The sequence below is a fragment of the Glycine soja genome, chromosome 18 (genome assembly GCF_004193775.1).
Source record: "Glycine soja cultivar W05 chromosome 18, ASM419377v2, whole genome shotgun sequence".
NCBI lineage: Eukaryota > Viridiplantae > Streptophyta > Magnoliopsida > Fabales > Fabaceae > Glycine > Glycine soja.
The window spans coordinates 1,524,307-1,540,129 of NC_041019.1; the positions used below are offsets into that span (position 1 = coordinate 1,524,307).

The following is a 15,823-nucleotide window of genomic DNA, read 5'->3' on the forward strand; positions in this document are numbered from 1 at the left end:
AATACTTCAGAAATGTTTGTCTCATCTCGATCCGTTAAGACCGTAATTTGGGTAGATTATGTTATTTCTTTACTGTAAGCACGGTAAATATTGAAGGCAAACTTGACTACATTACTACTATAGAAAAGGTACAAAGTATGTTTGATAACCGAGGTTTCAAAACAAAATTAACACAATCTCCTGAAATGACATTAAGCCTACTGGCTACCGGAAAGCAATCTACTCAGCAGCATCTTTTTTCTTCTTGGGCATTCTGTATCCACCAACCACACAGGCATGGTCCCTCTCAAATGGTTCAAGGGTGACTTGCTCGAATGGTTTGAATTGATCTGCCTTCAACTTGTTCACTTCGCTTTCAAACACTGCCTCGGCAGGGACTGTGGAGTCTATGCAGTTAGCCTAAACATACAAATGAATTCAAGTGAGAACAATTTAGCAGATAGTTAAGACATAGTAATACATAAGAGAAGAAACTAAACCACTTAATTCAAGGTAATCATAAACATTTCTCTTTCCAATGTTTTCAATAGAGGGCAAGCCTCGACACCTCCATATGTTTGTTGTTTGGAGGCCTGAAAGTCCCAAGTTCAAATTCTAAAAACAGCCTTAGAGGGTAAAAGCCTGATTCCTTCTACTCTCCTTAGACCTCACTAGGTGGGGACCATGTGCACTGGGTCACCCTTTTTTAAAATGTTTACCATATTGATTACTCAATAAAGTTTTATAAAAACATGATTAGATGTCTGAACATACCTTGATTGAAATAACAAAATGACCTCCTGCTTTCAGATAATATGAAGCATTCAGCCCCAAAATCCTTGCCTGCAATGGTCACCAAAAATCATAAACGAAACTGATACATAGAATATAACTGGTGTTTCAAAAATAGTGGTTTGATAATGTTTTAAGGAGCTTTTATCTTCAAATAGAATATAATTCATTTCCAGAAAATGTAAAAAGGAATCCACAAATATAAAACCTATGCACCACTCCAACCACAGCCACACTTTCCTCTTAAACCAGCTGCAGATATAAACTATCATAACACATCATCACACTCTCTGGACCATAATCCAATTGAGGCTGCTTATAATATCTGACGGCCCACCCCAATACCTGTAACACCTTGCTAATTTGCAGCCCCTAGACCAGCCGGGGGATTTAAAAACAAAGACAGTGTATAAACAAAATCCTTTCTCTTTGCCTTCATCCACTCCAAGAATTGAAGTTAACCATCTCTACTATATCACATTCTCATACATAAAATTGAAAAAAAAAAAGTACTTATAGATTCAAAATGGGGCCATAAACAGGCTAAGAAAAGATAATCCAGCACTGCTGTCGATTTAAAAAATTAAAGCAATAAAATAATAGCAAAAAGGAAAAGAAAATTATGCGCATCAGAAACTCGGGTCTGCATCATCCATGATGTCTTGAAGGGGAATCCGAGTAACTCATCATATGCACAGATTATTCCAATTTAACAGAATACATGCAAGTAAAAAAATAATATTGAAAATTGTAAAATACAAATTTGAGAAACTAAAAGAAAAACAACAAAATGAACTCTAAACTGAGATTTTAAAAATTCTTTCATTTTGAAAATCGAAAGTTATACACAAATGTAAAAGAGAAAATGCAACAAAAATATACACGTGTAGATGGCTGGCTAATATTTGGCAACCAAACGAAATAGTAGATGAATTGAAATTAAACAAACAATAATCATATGGCACTGCCGATTAAGTACATCAGTATTATGGAAAGGTAGTATGTATTGTCTGTAAAAACGAGACTGAAACCAAACTCGAGATATGTTGTAAGAAATTAAAACCAAACCTGATCGGGCTGAGCAACATCAGAAAATATGACATCAACCATTCCGACCAGCATCCTATACTTAGCTGGATGTCTAGCATCTTCAATAATGGGAATAACATTAGTTCGCTTCTTTGCCATATTAACCAGGTCACGTCCACTTCTATGGGAAAATTCTACTGCATAGACAACTCCAGTCTTCATACAAGAAGAATAACACATTATAATCAGCACTTCTATTCCACAAATCTAAGATTATGCAATTCTAAATTCTAAATTTTACTTACAGGGCCAACAACGTCTGATACATGAGAAACAGTGGTTCCAGAAGCAGCTCCTAGGTAAAGGACTCTGGCTCCAGGTTTCTTCATAAGACACAAGACAAATAATTTAAAAAAATGAAGTGTGATTTGAAGAACTTCGCCTAAACATAGCACATGTTGTAAAGACACAATCTTACAATCCATATGTTGTCAACTCCACCAAGGATGGCAGCAGCCAACTTGGATCGAAAAGGATTCCAAACTCTGTACTCATCTTTGGAACCATCTTCGTTCTGCAAAATGAAACTATCAATTCATGCATCCATGGTTCAGTACTTAAGAAGAAAAAACAAATAATGGTGAGAAAGAAAAGAAACCTGAACAGTAATCCTTTTCTCATTGTAAACAGCTTCACCAGGAACAAGATTCTTAGTAACAAGAGCGTCTTCTTTACCCTTGGCAATGAAAATACCATCATGTCTATGGGGCTGAACCACAACCTTGCTACCTCCCTTCATTCCACCTCTGCCACCACCACGGCCACCACCCCTGCCTCCGCCACGGCCACCACCACCTCTGCCACCTCCTCTAGCTTTGAAGGGAGTGCCCCTGTCTCCTCCTCTTCCTCCACCGCCCCTTCCTCTGCCTCTGTCACCCCTACCACCACCCCTGAACCCACCGCCACCACCAAAACCACCACGACCTGAACAAATTCAAACACTTGTCAACAAAAAAAAAAAAAAAACTATTACCACAACATTCTTACGTCACCAAAGACCATATCATCTAGTTCAAATGCCAAATGCCAAATGCAAAAACCAAAATCATCAAACCACATTTTCTTATTAAAAGGAAAATTACCTCTTGGAGGAGCCATTTTCGGGAGCTGTAAACTGAAGTGCAACGCAGCAGCAACAACTGGTTAAGAGGATTTTATAGCCAGCCGAACAACTGAAATAGTTAGGGTTTAATAGAGGGTAGGGTTTTGATTTTATAGAAAAAGAAAAAGAAAGTGTCTTGCATCATCCACTAACCTAACCCTAGCGGTCGGCCCATTTTCCTTACCCTGCTCACTTGTTCGTGGGCTTTTATTTGGGTTCATCAGTCTTCCTAACAAGCATTTATTGCTTTGGGCCACTAGCAAGGATTTCTCTTTCCTTTCTCAGCTCTCTACGGATTAATTAAGCTTTTGATATTTTCAACAAAAAATAATTAATTAAAATCAATGAACTCATAATATTTTTTTAAAAGAACTAAGGAGGGTATCAAGAATATGATGTTCTTCTTGATATATTCAGCAACAATTTTAGAATTTGCTCGAGATTGATGTTCTTCTTTACTCAACCTCTTCTTTGATTCCATGATTTGTTCCTCATACAAATAAATTATTTCTTCATTTGTTGTAACCTTCAATTCAACTCCTCCATTTGTGACAACAAATGATTCACATCCACATTACTTCCACAACCCACATATTACCCCGCCACCATTACTTTCAAAGTCCTTGTTTAATGATTTCTTCACATCGTCATCCCAAACCCAAAATCTATAGTTCTTAACTTTCTACAATCACAAACAAACAAAAGCAATTTAAAACCATAGAATAGAACACAACACCCAATAAAGAGCATAAATCCTTACATTCCACCAAGCACATCACCAAAATAACTTGTTTGGATGCTAGTTGGTTTGTGATATTAATTAAATTGTTGGTTTCTCATAGAGACAATGAACAACACCACCAAATCCAATTGACGAAGACAATGCTCCAAATGATACCATCCACGATGAACACGAACACCATGAACCCTACCCGACCCTCATAAAACCACTACGAGCCACCCCTAACTCAAATTTGCTCTCTTTGACAATAAAAACATAAATTATGCTACTCTACTCGTCCTAGTCTCAAGTAGTTCACCTAAAAAACCATAGATAATCTAAAACAAAACGATAACATTTACACAATTTACTATATGATGCGTATGGGCATGTCCACCGAGACGAACCACATGAATCTCTCACAAAACTTTTGATAAGAATTTAGTGAGAAACAAAAAAATTTCAAGGATCGGTCACGGAATTCGTATATATTTTAAGGATCTCCAACATGTTTAAGTCTTGCATATTTATTTTGATTGTTATAAAAGGAAAAGGGGAAAATATTTAAATTCTTAAGAAAATAAGTGATTATTTTTATTTAATTTTTTATATTTCTTTATACAGTTTGTTTTAAAAGATAAAATAGGAAAACTACTTTCAACTTCTCCTTAGATATACCAATATTATACTATTCTCCCCTCTCCAATTTAAATTACCAATCATGTATGGAGTGAGAAAACCTCGAGCATATGAGAAAGGGGTATATGAATATACTACTATTCGTATTATTATCAAATATTAATATGTTCCATAGAAATTTACAAATTATTTATATTCTATTATTATTATTTAGTAATAGTAGTATAGTATTAGTAATGACATTGGATCGTAAATGTAAATTAAATATTATATCATTAGTATTTGTAGGAATGTAAAATTTAATTTAAATGAAAAATATTATATGACAAAAGTTATGGTGCAATATTGTGCCTGGTGTGTATCAGCCATTTTTTTGTGTGGCTTATAACATACTTTTCTAATAGATTTTTTTTTATTGACTGAATTTTATTAAAAAAATATATTATTTCTCTCCAATTTTATATACTTTTTAAATTAATATTAACTAATAATAAATCGAACACGTGTTAAATAGTGTTTTGTTTGCTCTTCTATTGTTAAAAATTTACTTTTTTATTGGTAAAAAAATACTACTAAATTTACTTTCATTCTAATTCAAATTAATTAAAAATTATGCCCTATAGCATATTATATAAAAAATTAAAAAAATTAAATGTTTCAATTTTTTAAAAATAGTTTCAAATCAAGTCTTACTCAAATAAATGTTTTTCCCATCTTAAAAAGATGCAAAATGCAGTTTTAATTTAATGAAAACTGAAGAATGCATGAGAGCTAAGGATGCATTATTCATACGTATGAAATGACAGAAAGTCTTATCTGTTTTCTTGGTAATGAGAAAAGTATGACGAAACGACCTTTAGGAGTAATTTTTTTAAAATTATAAAATTTAAATAATATCTAAAAAAAATAAGTTATAGAATATTTAATAATTTCTGAGTTCATAAATTATTTGATGACTTTTGTTTTTTTTTTTATTGAAGATATAAAAAATTATGATTTTTTAATTTTTTAAAAATTCAATTTTAAAATTCTAAATAATTTTATTTAAATTAATATTTTTATTTTAATTTCATTTTATATTTTTATATATTATTTTATTTAATGTTTTTATATCATTTTATTTAATATAAATAATATAAAAATATTAAATAAAAAATAGACAAAAATATTAAATAAAACTAAAAATAAAAATATAGGACTTTGTATATTGTTTTTTTTCAGTGAGTATTTCTTACGAGTACTTACTGAGGAAATAATTAGTTAAAGAAATGGGTTTTGGGCATTTTGGGAGGCAAGCAAGCCCATCTTCCAACAAGCAAATTGTTTCCCCTACAGCAGCACTTGGCACAAAGTGATTGATTAATCGCTGTGGTTGTGGCTGTGACCGTCGAAGGCAGCGACGGAGTGAAGCTCCGTACAAGGGTGTTCAAGCCACAGAAGAAGCAGATGGGAACTTGGGGATTGTTCTGCTGCACCCGTATTCTATTTTGGGTGGCTGCCAGGCTCTCCTCAATGGTTACACCGCTTTCACCTTTGACATGAGAGGCGTTGCCAAGTCCACCGGATCCTCCCAAGTTAAGGATGTTGTTGCTGTCTGCAACTGCCTTTCCAACACTTTCTCTCTTCCCAGGATTTTGTTGCTTGGTTCTTCCGCAGGTATGCTTCATTCTCAGATCTCTCACTTTTCTTATACTGTTTAACATCACCCCATCCGCTTTTTCTACCTACAAATCTTACACGTATCATTAAATTTCTAGAGTATTCTTTTAAATTTTTACTGTGAAAAATGTTGTCTTTTTTTTTTTTTTTAATAATCTTTGAACTGGGCTTGTTGTTTCAGTATATCAAATGTCTGAATTGCTTGATTAGCTCCTAGCTGTATGTTTCATAAACAAATTTCGAGCTTTCTGTCTCCCTGATTACATTTTGGTTATTCCGGCCAGCCTTATGTCAAATTTGGAAAGGATGCCTTAGTTACTTGTTGCATTGCTGATAAGTTTAGTTTGAGAGTTTTAATCTTAATGCCTTCCAAGTTTGAAAGTTGTTTGATGTTTGGATAAACACTCCATGTGAATTAAAAAATGCAATGACAGCTCTATCGACTCTCAGTCTCAGGTTTTAAGCTTGTAGGAGTTGAAAGGAAGTATATGTCTTTTGCTCTTGGATTCGATATAGACTGATTTGCAGATCAACTTGTTTCCCATTTTAAGTGTTGGAATGATATCCAACTAATTATGCATGCTTGAGTTTACATGGACTGTTAGTTAGACTTGTGGTGTTAATCCACATGCTTCTTGTCTGTGACAATTTCCCCCAGTTCATTCACGAGCTGCTTTAGGAGATGTAGTAATTCGCGCCATGTGTTGCATCAATGTTGAAGCCTGAAAGAGTTGTCATATATTTGAGTTATTTCTTTTATTACAGGTGCACCTATAGCAGGGTCTGCCGTTGATCAGATTGAACAAGTCATTGGTTATGTAAGCATAGGTTATCCATTGGGAATGACTGCCTCAATCCTTTTTGGATGACACCATAAAGCCATCCTACAGTCACCAAAACCACTTCATTATGGGAACACAAGATGGATTCACCAGTGTAAAGCAGCTGAGGAACAAGCTTAATTCTGCAGCAGGACGTGTAGAAACACATTTAATCGATGGGGTAGGCCATTTCCAGATGGAAGGGCCTGGTTATGATGCTGAGATGGTGGATCTCATCATCAAGTTTATTGCATCACTATAAAGACAAATAACTGATTGTGCTGAGTGTGATTTGACTCTGCTATTGGGAATTGGGATTAGTTTGTGTACAAAATCTTGTCAGAATCTGCGATTTGCACTGTTTATTTGTGTCCCCTAAGCCCATGCCACCTTCTAAAATGAAAGAAATCAGTTACCCACATAGTAACCATTTCTGCTGATTGGATAATGAGAGAGAATGGGAATTGCAAGCATAAGAACCATGCTTTTCATAATTTATAATTTACAAATAACATATCTGTTGTCTCTCTAGATTGAAGCTACCCTAGATTGAAGCTACCCGCTACACTACTTAATAGATACAAAAAGAAACTACAATTATACAATAATTATATCATATTACAATAGTCATGCCTTGTTGCCAACTTCGTGCGGATACTCAGATGGAGCACTAGTTTCTCTTGGTAATTTATCACCATTTGAACCGTCTGGTACTCTAACACCACTCGAATTATACTGTTGTTTCTTCCAGTGTTTTTCCTGATCCATTGACTGGTCTTGCGAAAAGGGAGGTTCTACATCTGGCTAAAGCAAGAGAGTTCAAGGAACATAAAGAATGAAAGAGTCTTGTAATCAATAATCTAAAATATCAAGGAAGTTATATACTAGCAAAAGAACAAAGAAAAGAACGTCCAAACGTCCACGCTTTATTCACAGCCTTGCATTTCATAAAAAAGTTCATTAGATCCCCCGAGTTGCTGGCCTACTAACAATATCCAAAAATTAAGATACAATTCAACAGAATTTGGTGAAATTTCAATTAATTATACATGAACAATTTTCTAGTTACTTAGTTATTACCACTTTCACCCTCAGACACATCTCCGAGCCTGGTAATTGCATTAACAAGAGCCTGTTCATCTTCCTGCATTTCAAAGGGAGAGCCATCATCATTTTATTTTATTTTTTGATATAGAGAGCCATCATTATTGTTGAAACTAAAGATTTCTCATAACATAAAGTTGTATACTAAGAAAATGATTGATATTCACTTTTAGCATTTTCTTTGCTTTCTCCATTTCCATGGGATCAGGATGGCTTGCAGTAAACACCTTTTCAACCTGTTTTGGTTCCATTCTATTAGGTAATATGAAGGAGCCAAATATTTGTATCATACAGAGAAGTAGCCAAATTTAACACACAAATTTGGAAATTTCTGTTCCAGATGCTTGTACCTCCTTGATAAGGGTATCTGTATGGAGTATCTCAATATCATTTGTAGCCTTCTTCCTGCCCCTTTTTGTGACAAAGTGAAATCTTTCTTAGGCTGCACCTTCATCATTCCCCTACCTCTTCCAGAACCAGTAACTGCACCACCGTGAGGCATAGACTTCTTCAATCCTCTACCTGGACCGGGCCGGCCACCTTTACCAGATATTCCAGGATCTTGACCCTCCCAACGAATATCTTCTGGAGATATCTACCATATCGAATAGATAGTAACTAGGATTTCATCACTGATTGAGTTGATTGTTAGCAGCAACAACACAAACTTTAGTCTAATTGATAAAGAATAATGAATGTGAAGAGACACTAAGCATGTAACTATGTATCTTTGAAGTAGAGGTGTGGTCTGATTTTTAAAGACAATCATCCCGTATATGCTTGAAGTTTCATTGTTTGCATTAATTATAGATACACAAAAAAGAAATCACCAAAGCAAATGTTGATCCAAGATAGCAAAAGGACATTGACTATATGTCAATCCCTTCAGCCACAAAAACATACTAGATTTTAGTTTTAGGCAGAAAAATGTTCATTTCATCAAAATCATGAGATACTTAATACCCATTTCAAGGTATGGGATTCAAAGTATGAGACACAAGGTCACCATGGGAAAGGTAAGATATGTGAAAACAAAAGGTTCTAGCTATGCTTGTCAGGAGAGAAATGTTGCTTAAAAAGAAAAGAAAAGAATGAACGACGCTAAAACTAGATTGTATGTGAATGATAGACAGAAGAATATTAATATTGTAAAATTGACCTCTTTAAGATTGACCCACTCCCATGTTTCATTTGCTGAATTCATATCATAAACCAAAGCATGTAGTCCCTACAAAATATGTAAATAGAAATATTAAAGGAGTCCATGCATTCCTCAGTTTCTAATAGTATACTATAAACACACCTCAGCAGCATTGTTGTTAGAGGAACAAGCTTATGAGACTGGATTCGAGGCCAGCACCTCCAGAAGGATAAGAAAAGGCAAGTGTAAGAAGGAAACTTGATAATTTTCATATATTCCATTTGAATTACAATTGCTTTATTTATACTAGTTCCTGGCAAACAGAATTTGTCATTTTGTACCAAGAAATATTTAGGAAATCATTGGCCTAGTGATTACGGTTGTGATGCTGTCCCCCCAAGACCAACCAGCCACGCTTAGCAATTCCAGAGCAAATTCCTTCATTCGAACCTTCTTCATACGTAGTCACTAAGGTGAGAGGGCCTTGTGATGACCCTCTTTGCCTTTCTTGCTATCTGAACCCCTCTGTTCTGTGCCTGCACCTCTGTTTGATGTTCTTTGCTAGCTGATGATCCTCTTTTCGTATCAATTATAATCCGTTATAACAGCTTCATAGAAGTGGTGGTCTTCAGGCCACCTTGTCCAAACTTTCCTTCCAATCCAGGGATCATAAGAAGCTCCTTCAGCAGGTCCTTTTGCTGCAAAGGCACCTGAAGAACCCCCTGATCCTGGCTTTGGCTTGTAAGTCCTGTAGAAGGGAACTGTATGGACATCATTGAGGATGCACAAATCAATGGGTTTTTTCTTTAGAACGGGATAGAATGACCATAGAGGAAGTGTAACTCAGTATTTTGTTATCTTGATATTCCAAAACAAAAAGGATTACTGATTTTTGCTTTGTGGTCTTAGTTCCTGATGGAGGTTCATGCTTCAATGCGGATGATGATGGTTGCATAGATGGATGAACTGCAGGAGATGGTGCACCCAAGGATAATGAAGCCACAGATTGTGATGTCTGTTTTTTCTTACGAGATGCCAAAACGGTAGAGCTGGTATTGTGATCATGAACCTGTTGAGCAGTATGTACTGTTCCAGATTGGAGCCCATTTCCCTTTCTCCACTCCCTAACAGCACAATTGGATACACCCCACTTTAAAATGCAGAAAAAACCACTGTTTGCTCAATGCTATACAGAAACTGCTCACTAGAATATGATAAAATATAGTATGACCTTATCCTGTGGATGATGTCATCAGCATTGACTCTTGATAGAAGTTCTGTGTTCTTCATCTGATACTCTTAGCTCCTTCCTAAGCTCTGTAATTAAACTTTCTTTTTCCTAAAGTACATAGGAACAAAAAAACTCATTGCCAATCCTATCGACATACTTAATAGAAAGACAAACCAATGAATTAAGGCAAAGGTGCCCAAGTGATTGCATCAGATTGAGCTTTAAAAGCCTTCAGGACAGAGGTGTATGCTTCTTGCTCAATGTTATGGATTTGTGTTTCCATGTCGTTCTGCATCCGAGGATATGGACCAGAGCCTACAATTGCAGATCTTCCGTTTCCAGTTCCAGTGGCATGATCAGGGCGTTGAAATCTATTTCGACATTGATGGGAAGGAGGAAGATCATCATCTGTTCCTGTGGTTATTTCAGATTATGGAAATTAATTGCAAGCAACCTTTTGAAACGTTCACTCATATAATTTCCACATCTGAAATGTTCACTCATCATTCTATGAGATTTATCTTTATCAAAGAAAATTTAGGACAGTCGGACAGATCACTATCATGGTCTGTACTTAACATTGTGCACAACAATTATGCCTGTGTGATAGATATCTTGTGTTCTATAACGATGATAATAATAATTAGAAAGGAGCGACATAGATATTTTGTACGAAAAAAATTGCTGCCTTGATTGATTTGTGTGAATTTGGTATTGGGGAGCTGGTAGTGGTACTTATTTTGATTATTTATGGTATTCCCCCTGCTTCAAATGCTTGACAAAAAAAGACAAACCTGAGAATATGCTCATTTCAGTTATGAATCAGACATGACTCATTTCCACTTTTTGGCAATATATTCTGTTCTTTTCATTCTGATTTTACAGCAAGTGTTCATTATCAATGACATGGTCTGCGTTTGGACTAAGATGACAGATCACGAGGAAAAATGCAGCTAGTTCATGTCTTTTGTTCTTGCTATTTTCCTGACTTGTTCTCAGTTAGAACCGTTTTCTCTGAAACACTATAACTGCTCCATTATTTAGAATTAAAAGTAATAAGAAAATTACAAAATCAGCCTTGACTGTGTTCATTTCTAGGATTTAGGATATAAATAAGTGACACCAAAGTTCAAGTCTTTTAAGTGAAGACCTCAATCTATGCATAATAAAAAAATTAGGATTAGCATAAAGGAGAGGTCAAACGAAGTTATTCAAGTCAGTTGCTCAACACCTGCATAATGTTGTAACCATACATACAATATAAGCCTGCGAAGAATCACCAGTACATTATCAAACAATTCCTAACTTGAAGTTAACTAAGCAATTTGATAAAGAAGACCAAAATCCTAATTTCCAAATTAAGGTCCAAACTCATTCTAGTCATTATCTATTCAAACACCTTCTCCAACATCACAAAGCAGCTACAATTATTCTCAATATTGAGTCAACATCTCAAATGAAAAGTTCACAAAGTTGCAGTTTCAGGCAACAAAGTTTCAACTTACAACAATAACAGCAGCAGCCAAACGGTTTGTTGAGGAATAAGAATAGCAAAAGGGCTATTTCAGACAATTTCCTCAATTTTGTTCACACGGTCATTTTAATATTTGAAATTATAATTTATTAGAGGCCGGGTCTAGCCAAAAATATTAGTCCCCGGTACATCCGCATTTAAACCTTGAATAAGATTGTCTTTTGAAGAATAATACTTATAAGACACTCAACGAAATTATTTAAAATCATTTGATTTTATTATTATGTATTTATTAATTTTACACAAATAGTGCCAACTAATGTATACCCAAGAATCTGCTTGGAAAAAGTTAAATGTATACTCAATTTTATTTTGTATGCATAGAGAGAAATAGACGAGGAAAAATATAAAAGAAAAGAAAAAAATTATAAATAAAACAAACAACATAATAAAAAATGAAAAGAAGAATAGAAGGAAAAATAGACTCAAAATGAGATTTTGAAATTATATAATTAATAATCCAATTAATCTCATGAGATATTATTCTATAACTATAACTTATGGACCGTTTGGAAGAGATAAAAAAAGAAAAGAAAATATTGATTACAATATATTTTTCTTTGTTTAATTGAAGAAAAATAAAGAAACAATTGACTTCTAAGAATAAAAATTCAAAACTTTTCTTATGTTTTAACTTTTTTTTAATTTCAAATTTTCCTTTTCTTGATTTTCTTTTCCCACTACAATTGACTGAGTCAGACTGAACGTGATACTTAGATACATACATGCAACTCTCAGTACTACTCCTCACCTCTATATAATCTTCACTCTTTGCTCCTCCTTTTCTTCATCCCTCAGAATTAACCTCTTCTCTTCTTTGTGCCGAGGTATTGCTCTCTGTCTCCCCCCATTTTTTCCTAATAAATGCACTATTACTCCATACATTTGCTCCTCATCTCTCCCCACTCTTTAACTAATAAGATTTTTCCTCCGTTGTGTATGTGTATGTGTGCATAACTCGATCTCTTGATGATTTCTACCAATTGGCCTCGGCCTTATATATATATATTCTCATTCTCATATATATATATATGTGCGTGTAGTTTACATGAATTTTGCAGGTGATTATTATTTGAAAGCAAATTTATTTATGCTGTTAGTAAAGATTGCAGCAAGATTTTGCCATAATTAAAAATCTACTTTAACCCCATTGCCCTGCATGTACATTTTATTATTAGTTTGTTTGATGATTTTGGAATTTTGTGGTTTAATTTATTAATATATATATATATATATATATGTATATATTTTGAAGGAATTGAGGAGCGGAGTATATACGATGCAGTTCGGATTAAGATCCCCAGAAGTACCAGATGAGAACACAATCTCGCGTGGAAGCATCACTATACAGTTTAGCTTCCATCTGAGTGCACTGAGCATGATGGAGTATGAGAACCATCGGAGAGTGAGAACACTGAGCACAGGTCCCTTCACACTGAAAATGATAATGCAAATAAACTGTCCCATTCTTGCTCATATCTGTTGTGTAGATAAATTTAAGTGGCCTCTAACAAAGGACACTGTTGTTCTCCGAGTCACCACTCGCACCTATGTCATTGCCCTCCCTGGCCTCTTATATGCCCTCCAGTTCCCAAGACTTTGCTCTCGAGAACGTCTTCGAATCCTCTCAAATGTCTTTAGGAAATATGGTCACTTCCAGGATCTTAGACCCCAAAAGCTAGGTATCTCTCTTCTCATTAATTTCAACTTTATTTAAATTTTCGTTACCATTGACTTTTATTGATTACTATTTGATTATTTGATTGACTACTTTTAATAACATTATTTCTTTTGACTACAGGTTATATCTATCCATAACGCTTGACTGTTACTTAGACCTTCAACTTTGGATTAAAATTTTAAAAATAATTTTTGAATTTTAAAAAAATCTAATTTATTAATAAGAACTGCTACACATTTTTTTGCGTGAATGCAAGGGGCAAAAGCCCCTAGAACTAGATTAATACCCTCTCGGGAAAACCGTGGAATTTACATTAGATATAACAGCTGCAGCAAAGAAAGGTAATAGAATCATAAACTCTCGGATTCTCAACAAGAGACATTTCATGGTTAGCTAACTCTCAGTTACCTGATTCCCTTCCCTCAAGACACCATGATTGAAGGCACTGGACTATACTAAAGAACTGCTACACATGCGTATTTTTATTTTTTTAAATGACCTAATTACAAATAAATTTGTACTAATTTTCTTCCCTTTTGCGATTGGGTGCAAAATTAAATTTATTTAGACATACGATCGACCATTTGTTTGTCCTACATCCTATTATTTATTTTGAGAGGATATGTCCTTGTCCTAATTATATATATGAATGAATGATGACATTGATTATAATTAATAATTAATTACATTACATGCAGGTGGGTGCTCAATGCAGTTCGATGAACCAGAAATGTTGGAAGTGTTACGTCCTGATTTTGAGCCCATAGCACATGAAACCCTTTTGGAGTTAGGGAATATCCCAGGGATTTCCCGTTTCTGCATGGAAGAGCAGAACTCGAGCTTCCTAAGGGCGTGTCGCATGTCGGTGATGACAAAGATGATAATGGAAAGCATGCGTGTGAAGACAATGACAAGTAGTCTTGTGGAGATCAAAGGCACCAACCCACCTGAGGCACACCAAGGAAGAGCCTATGCTGTGATGAGTACCTACACTCGCCTTGTTGATTCTGCTGAATACGCTTCCCTCGTTTCCTGTGGCTTAGTTGAGGAATTGGAGAATGTTGTGTCTCCTCTTCGCTTTGGTTCGGTTGATGTTGGGTACCAGGTTTGGAATCTCAATCACTTGGGCCTTTTGTCTTTCATGTCTCTCTTGGGACCCCATGTTGAAGAGGAAGTGAAATATGTGAGTGCTAGAGAAGAGTTGTGGAATGCCATGGCTGAAACTGAACAGGAAGAAGAAGCTGATGAGGCCTCTGATCATGATGAAGATAAGGGCGAGGAAACAAATTAAATATCAATACATAAGTCTGGCTAGATCATGTATGAGGTCTTGGATTTTCACATTTATGTTCGTGTAATAATTTCTCTTTAACAAGAGATCGAGGGTAAAACATATGTCTTAATTAATTTTTCATTTTGATATTATTATATATTCTCTACTATTATAATATGATGAAGAACTAAATCATATGAATTGATTGATTTTTTAAAGAGTACAATCGTATATATATGGAGAGAGAATAGGGAAGTGACCATATGGGATGACCATCACCTAGTAATAATAAGGCAAGCTAAAGAAATATTATCATGATAACTGTTGGGAAAATGGAATCGGTCGGAAGCATGCATGTGGAACAGATGAAATTAAAGCTAGCTTCTCAGGAATAATATGAAAATCTATGTCAATATGCTAGCTTTTCGCAATCATGAAAATTAATTAGTATTGGATATATTTTCGATATGTCACAATACAATAATGCAGGAGTGAAGAATGGAATATATAATCTTGTAGAAGGTAAGTCAGTCATTGAAACTCACATGTGGTAGAGAGGGCTGAAAGGCTAAAGCACGATATTATATACACGATTTCAGACGAGGAGCAAGACAGTACATATATAATAGTATTCTGTTTCTTGAATTTCCAGAAAATCAAAGAGCCATCGAGGAACACACAGAATCCGGTGTTGTATGACTAGATGCCAAATTTGAATCACTAAATGCACGTTTAGTATTGAAGCGAATATTCCTCTTAGCTGCCCCGAAATGATGAATGGTTGGAACCTGGTTGAAATGGCTAAGATGCTAAACATCATATAGGTTATTATATCTGGTCTTATGTTTGTCAAATGAAGAAGACGTCCAATATATTTAACTTTTCCCAGCTAGCTGCTGTAACATATATTGTTTTTCTCGATATATCTTGAAAGGTTTTTAAAAATTCAAAGTGATTATTTCTATAAAAAAAAAGTTTCTAAAACTACAAAAATGTTGTATACATTAATATAATTAATAATTTCAGTGTTAGATTGATTAAAGTTCGCTGATAGAAC

The 15,823-nt window shown here is 34.8% G+C and overlaps 2 protein-coding genes, 1 non-coding gene and 2 pseudogenes across 3 annotated transcripts; 2 read left to right on the forward strand and 3 right to left on the reverse strand.

The window, feature by feature from the left end:
• Window positions 1-88: 88 nt before the first annotated feature.
• On the reverse strand, window positions 89-3,099 carry LOC114397731 (mediator of RNA polymerase II transcription subunit 36a-like). Its single transcript, XM_028359915.1, has 7 exons — window positions 2,943-3,099; window positions 2,459-2,784; window positions 2,279-2,374; window positions 2,106-2,183; window positions 1,840-2,016; window positions 754-822; window positions 89-399 (listed from the first exon to the last, which is right to left on the reverse strand). The coding sequence occupies exons 1-7, from the start codon at window positions 2,956-2,958 to the stop codon at window positions 220-222; spliced, it is 942 nt and encodes a 313-aa protein (XP_028215716.1). The 5' UTR covers window positions 2,959-3,099; the 3' UTR covers window positions 89-219.
• LOC114397806 lies at window positions 1,397-1,467 on the reverse strand. Its single transcript, XR_003663429.1, has one exon. It is a non-coding gene; the product is annotated as a small nucleolar RNA snoR60 (small nucleolar RNA).
• A 2,585-nt stretch (window positions 3,100-5,684) lies between the features above and the next one.
• On the forward strand, window positions 5,685-7,318 carry LOC114396180 (annotated as a pseudogene).
• A 111-nt stretch (window positions 7,319-7,429) lies between these two features.
• LOC114396183 lies at window positions 7,430-10,337 on the reverse strand (annotated as a pseudogene).
• Window positions 10,338-13,082: 2,745 nt separating this feature from the next.
• On the forward strand, window positions 13,083-14,923 carry LOC114395117. The gene is made up of 2 exons (XM_028356823.1): window positions 13,083-13,494; window positions 14,192-14,923. Exons 1-2 carry the CDS (start codon window positions 13,092-13,094, stop codon window positions 14,782-14,784), a joined length of 996 nt encoding a protein of 331 aa, XP_028212624.1. The 5' UTR covers window positions 13,083-13,091; the 3' UTR covers window positions 14,785-14,923.
• Window positions 14,924-15,823: the final 900 nt, after the last annotated feature.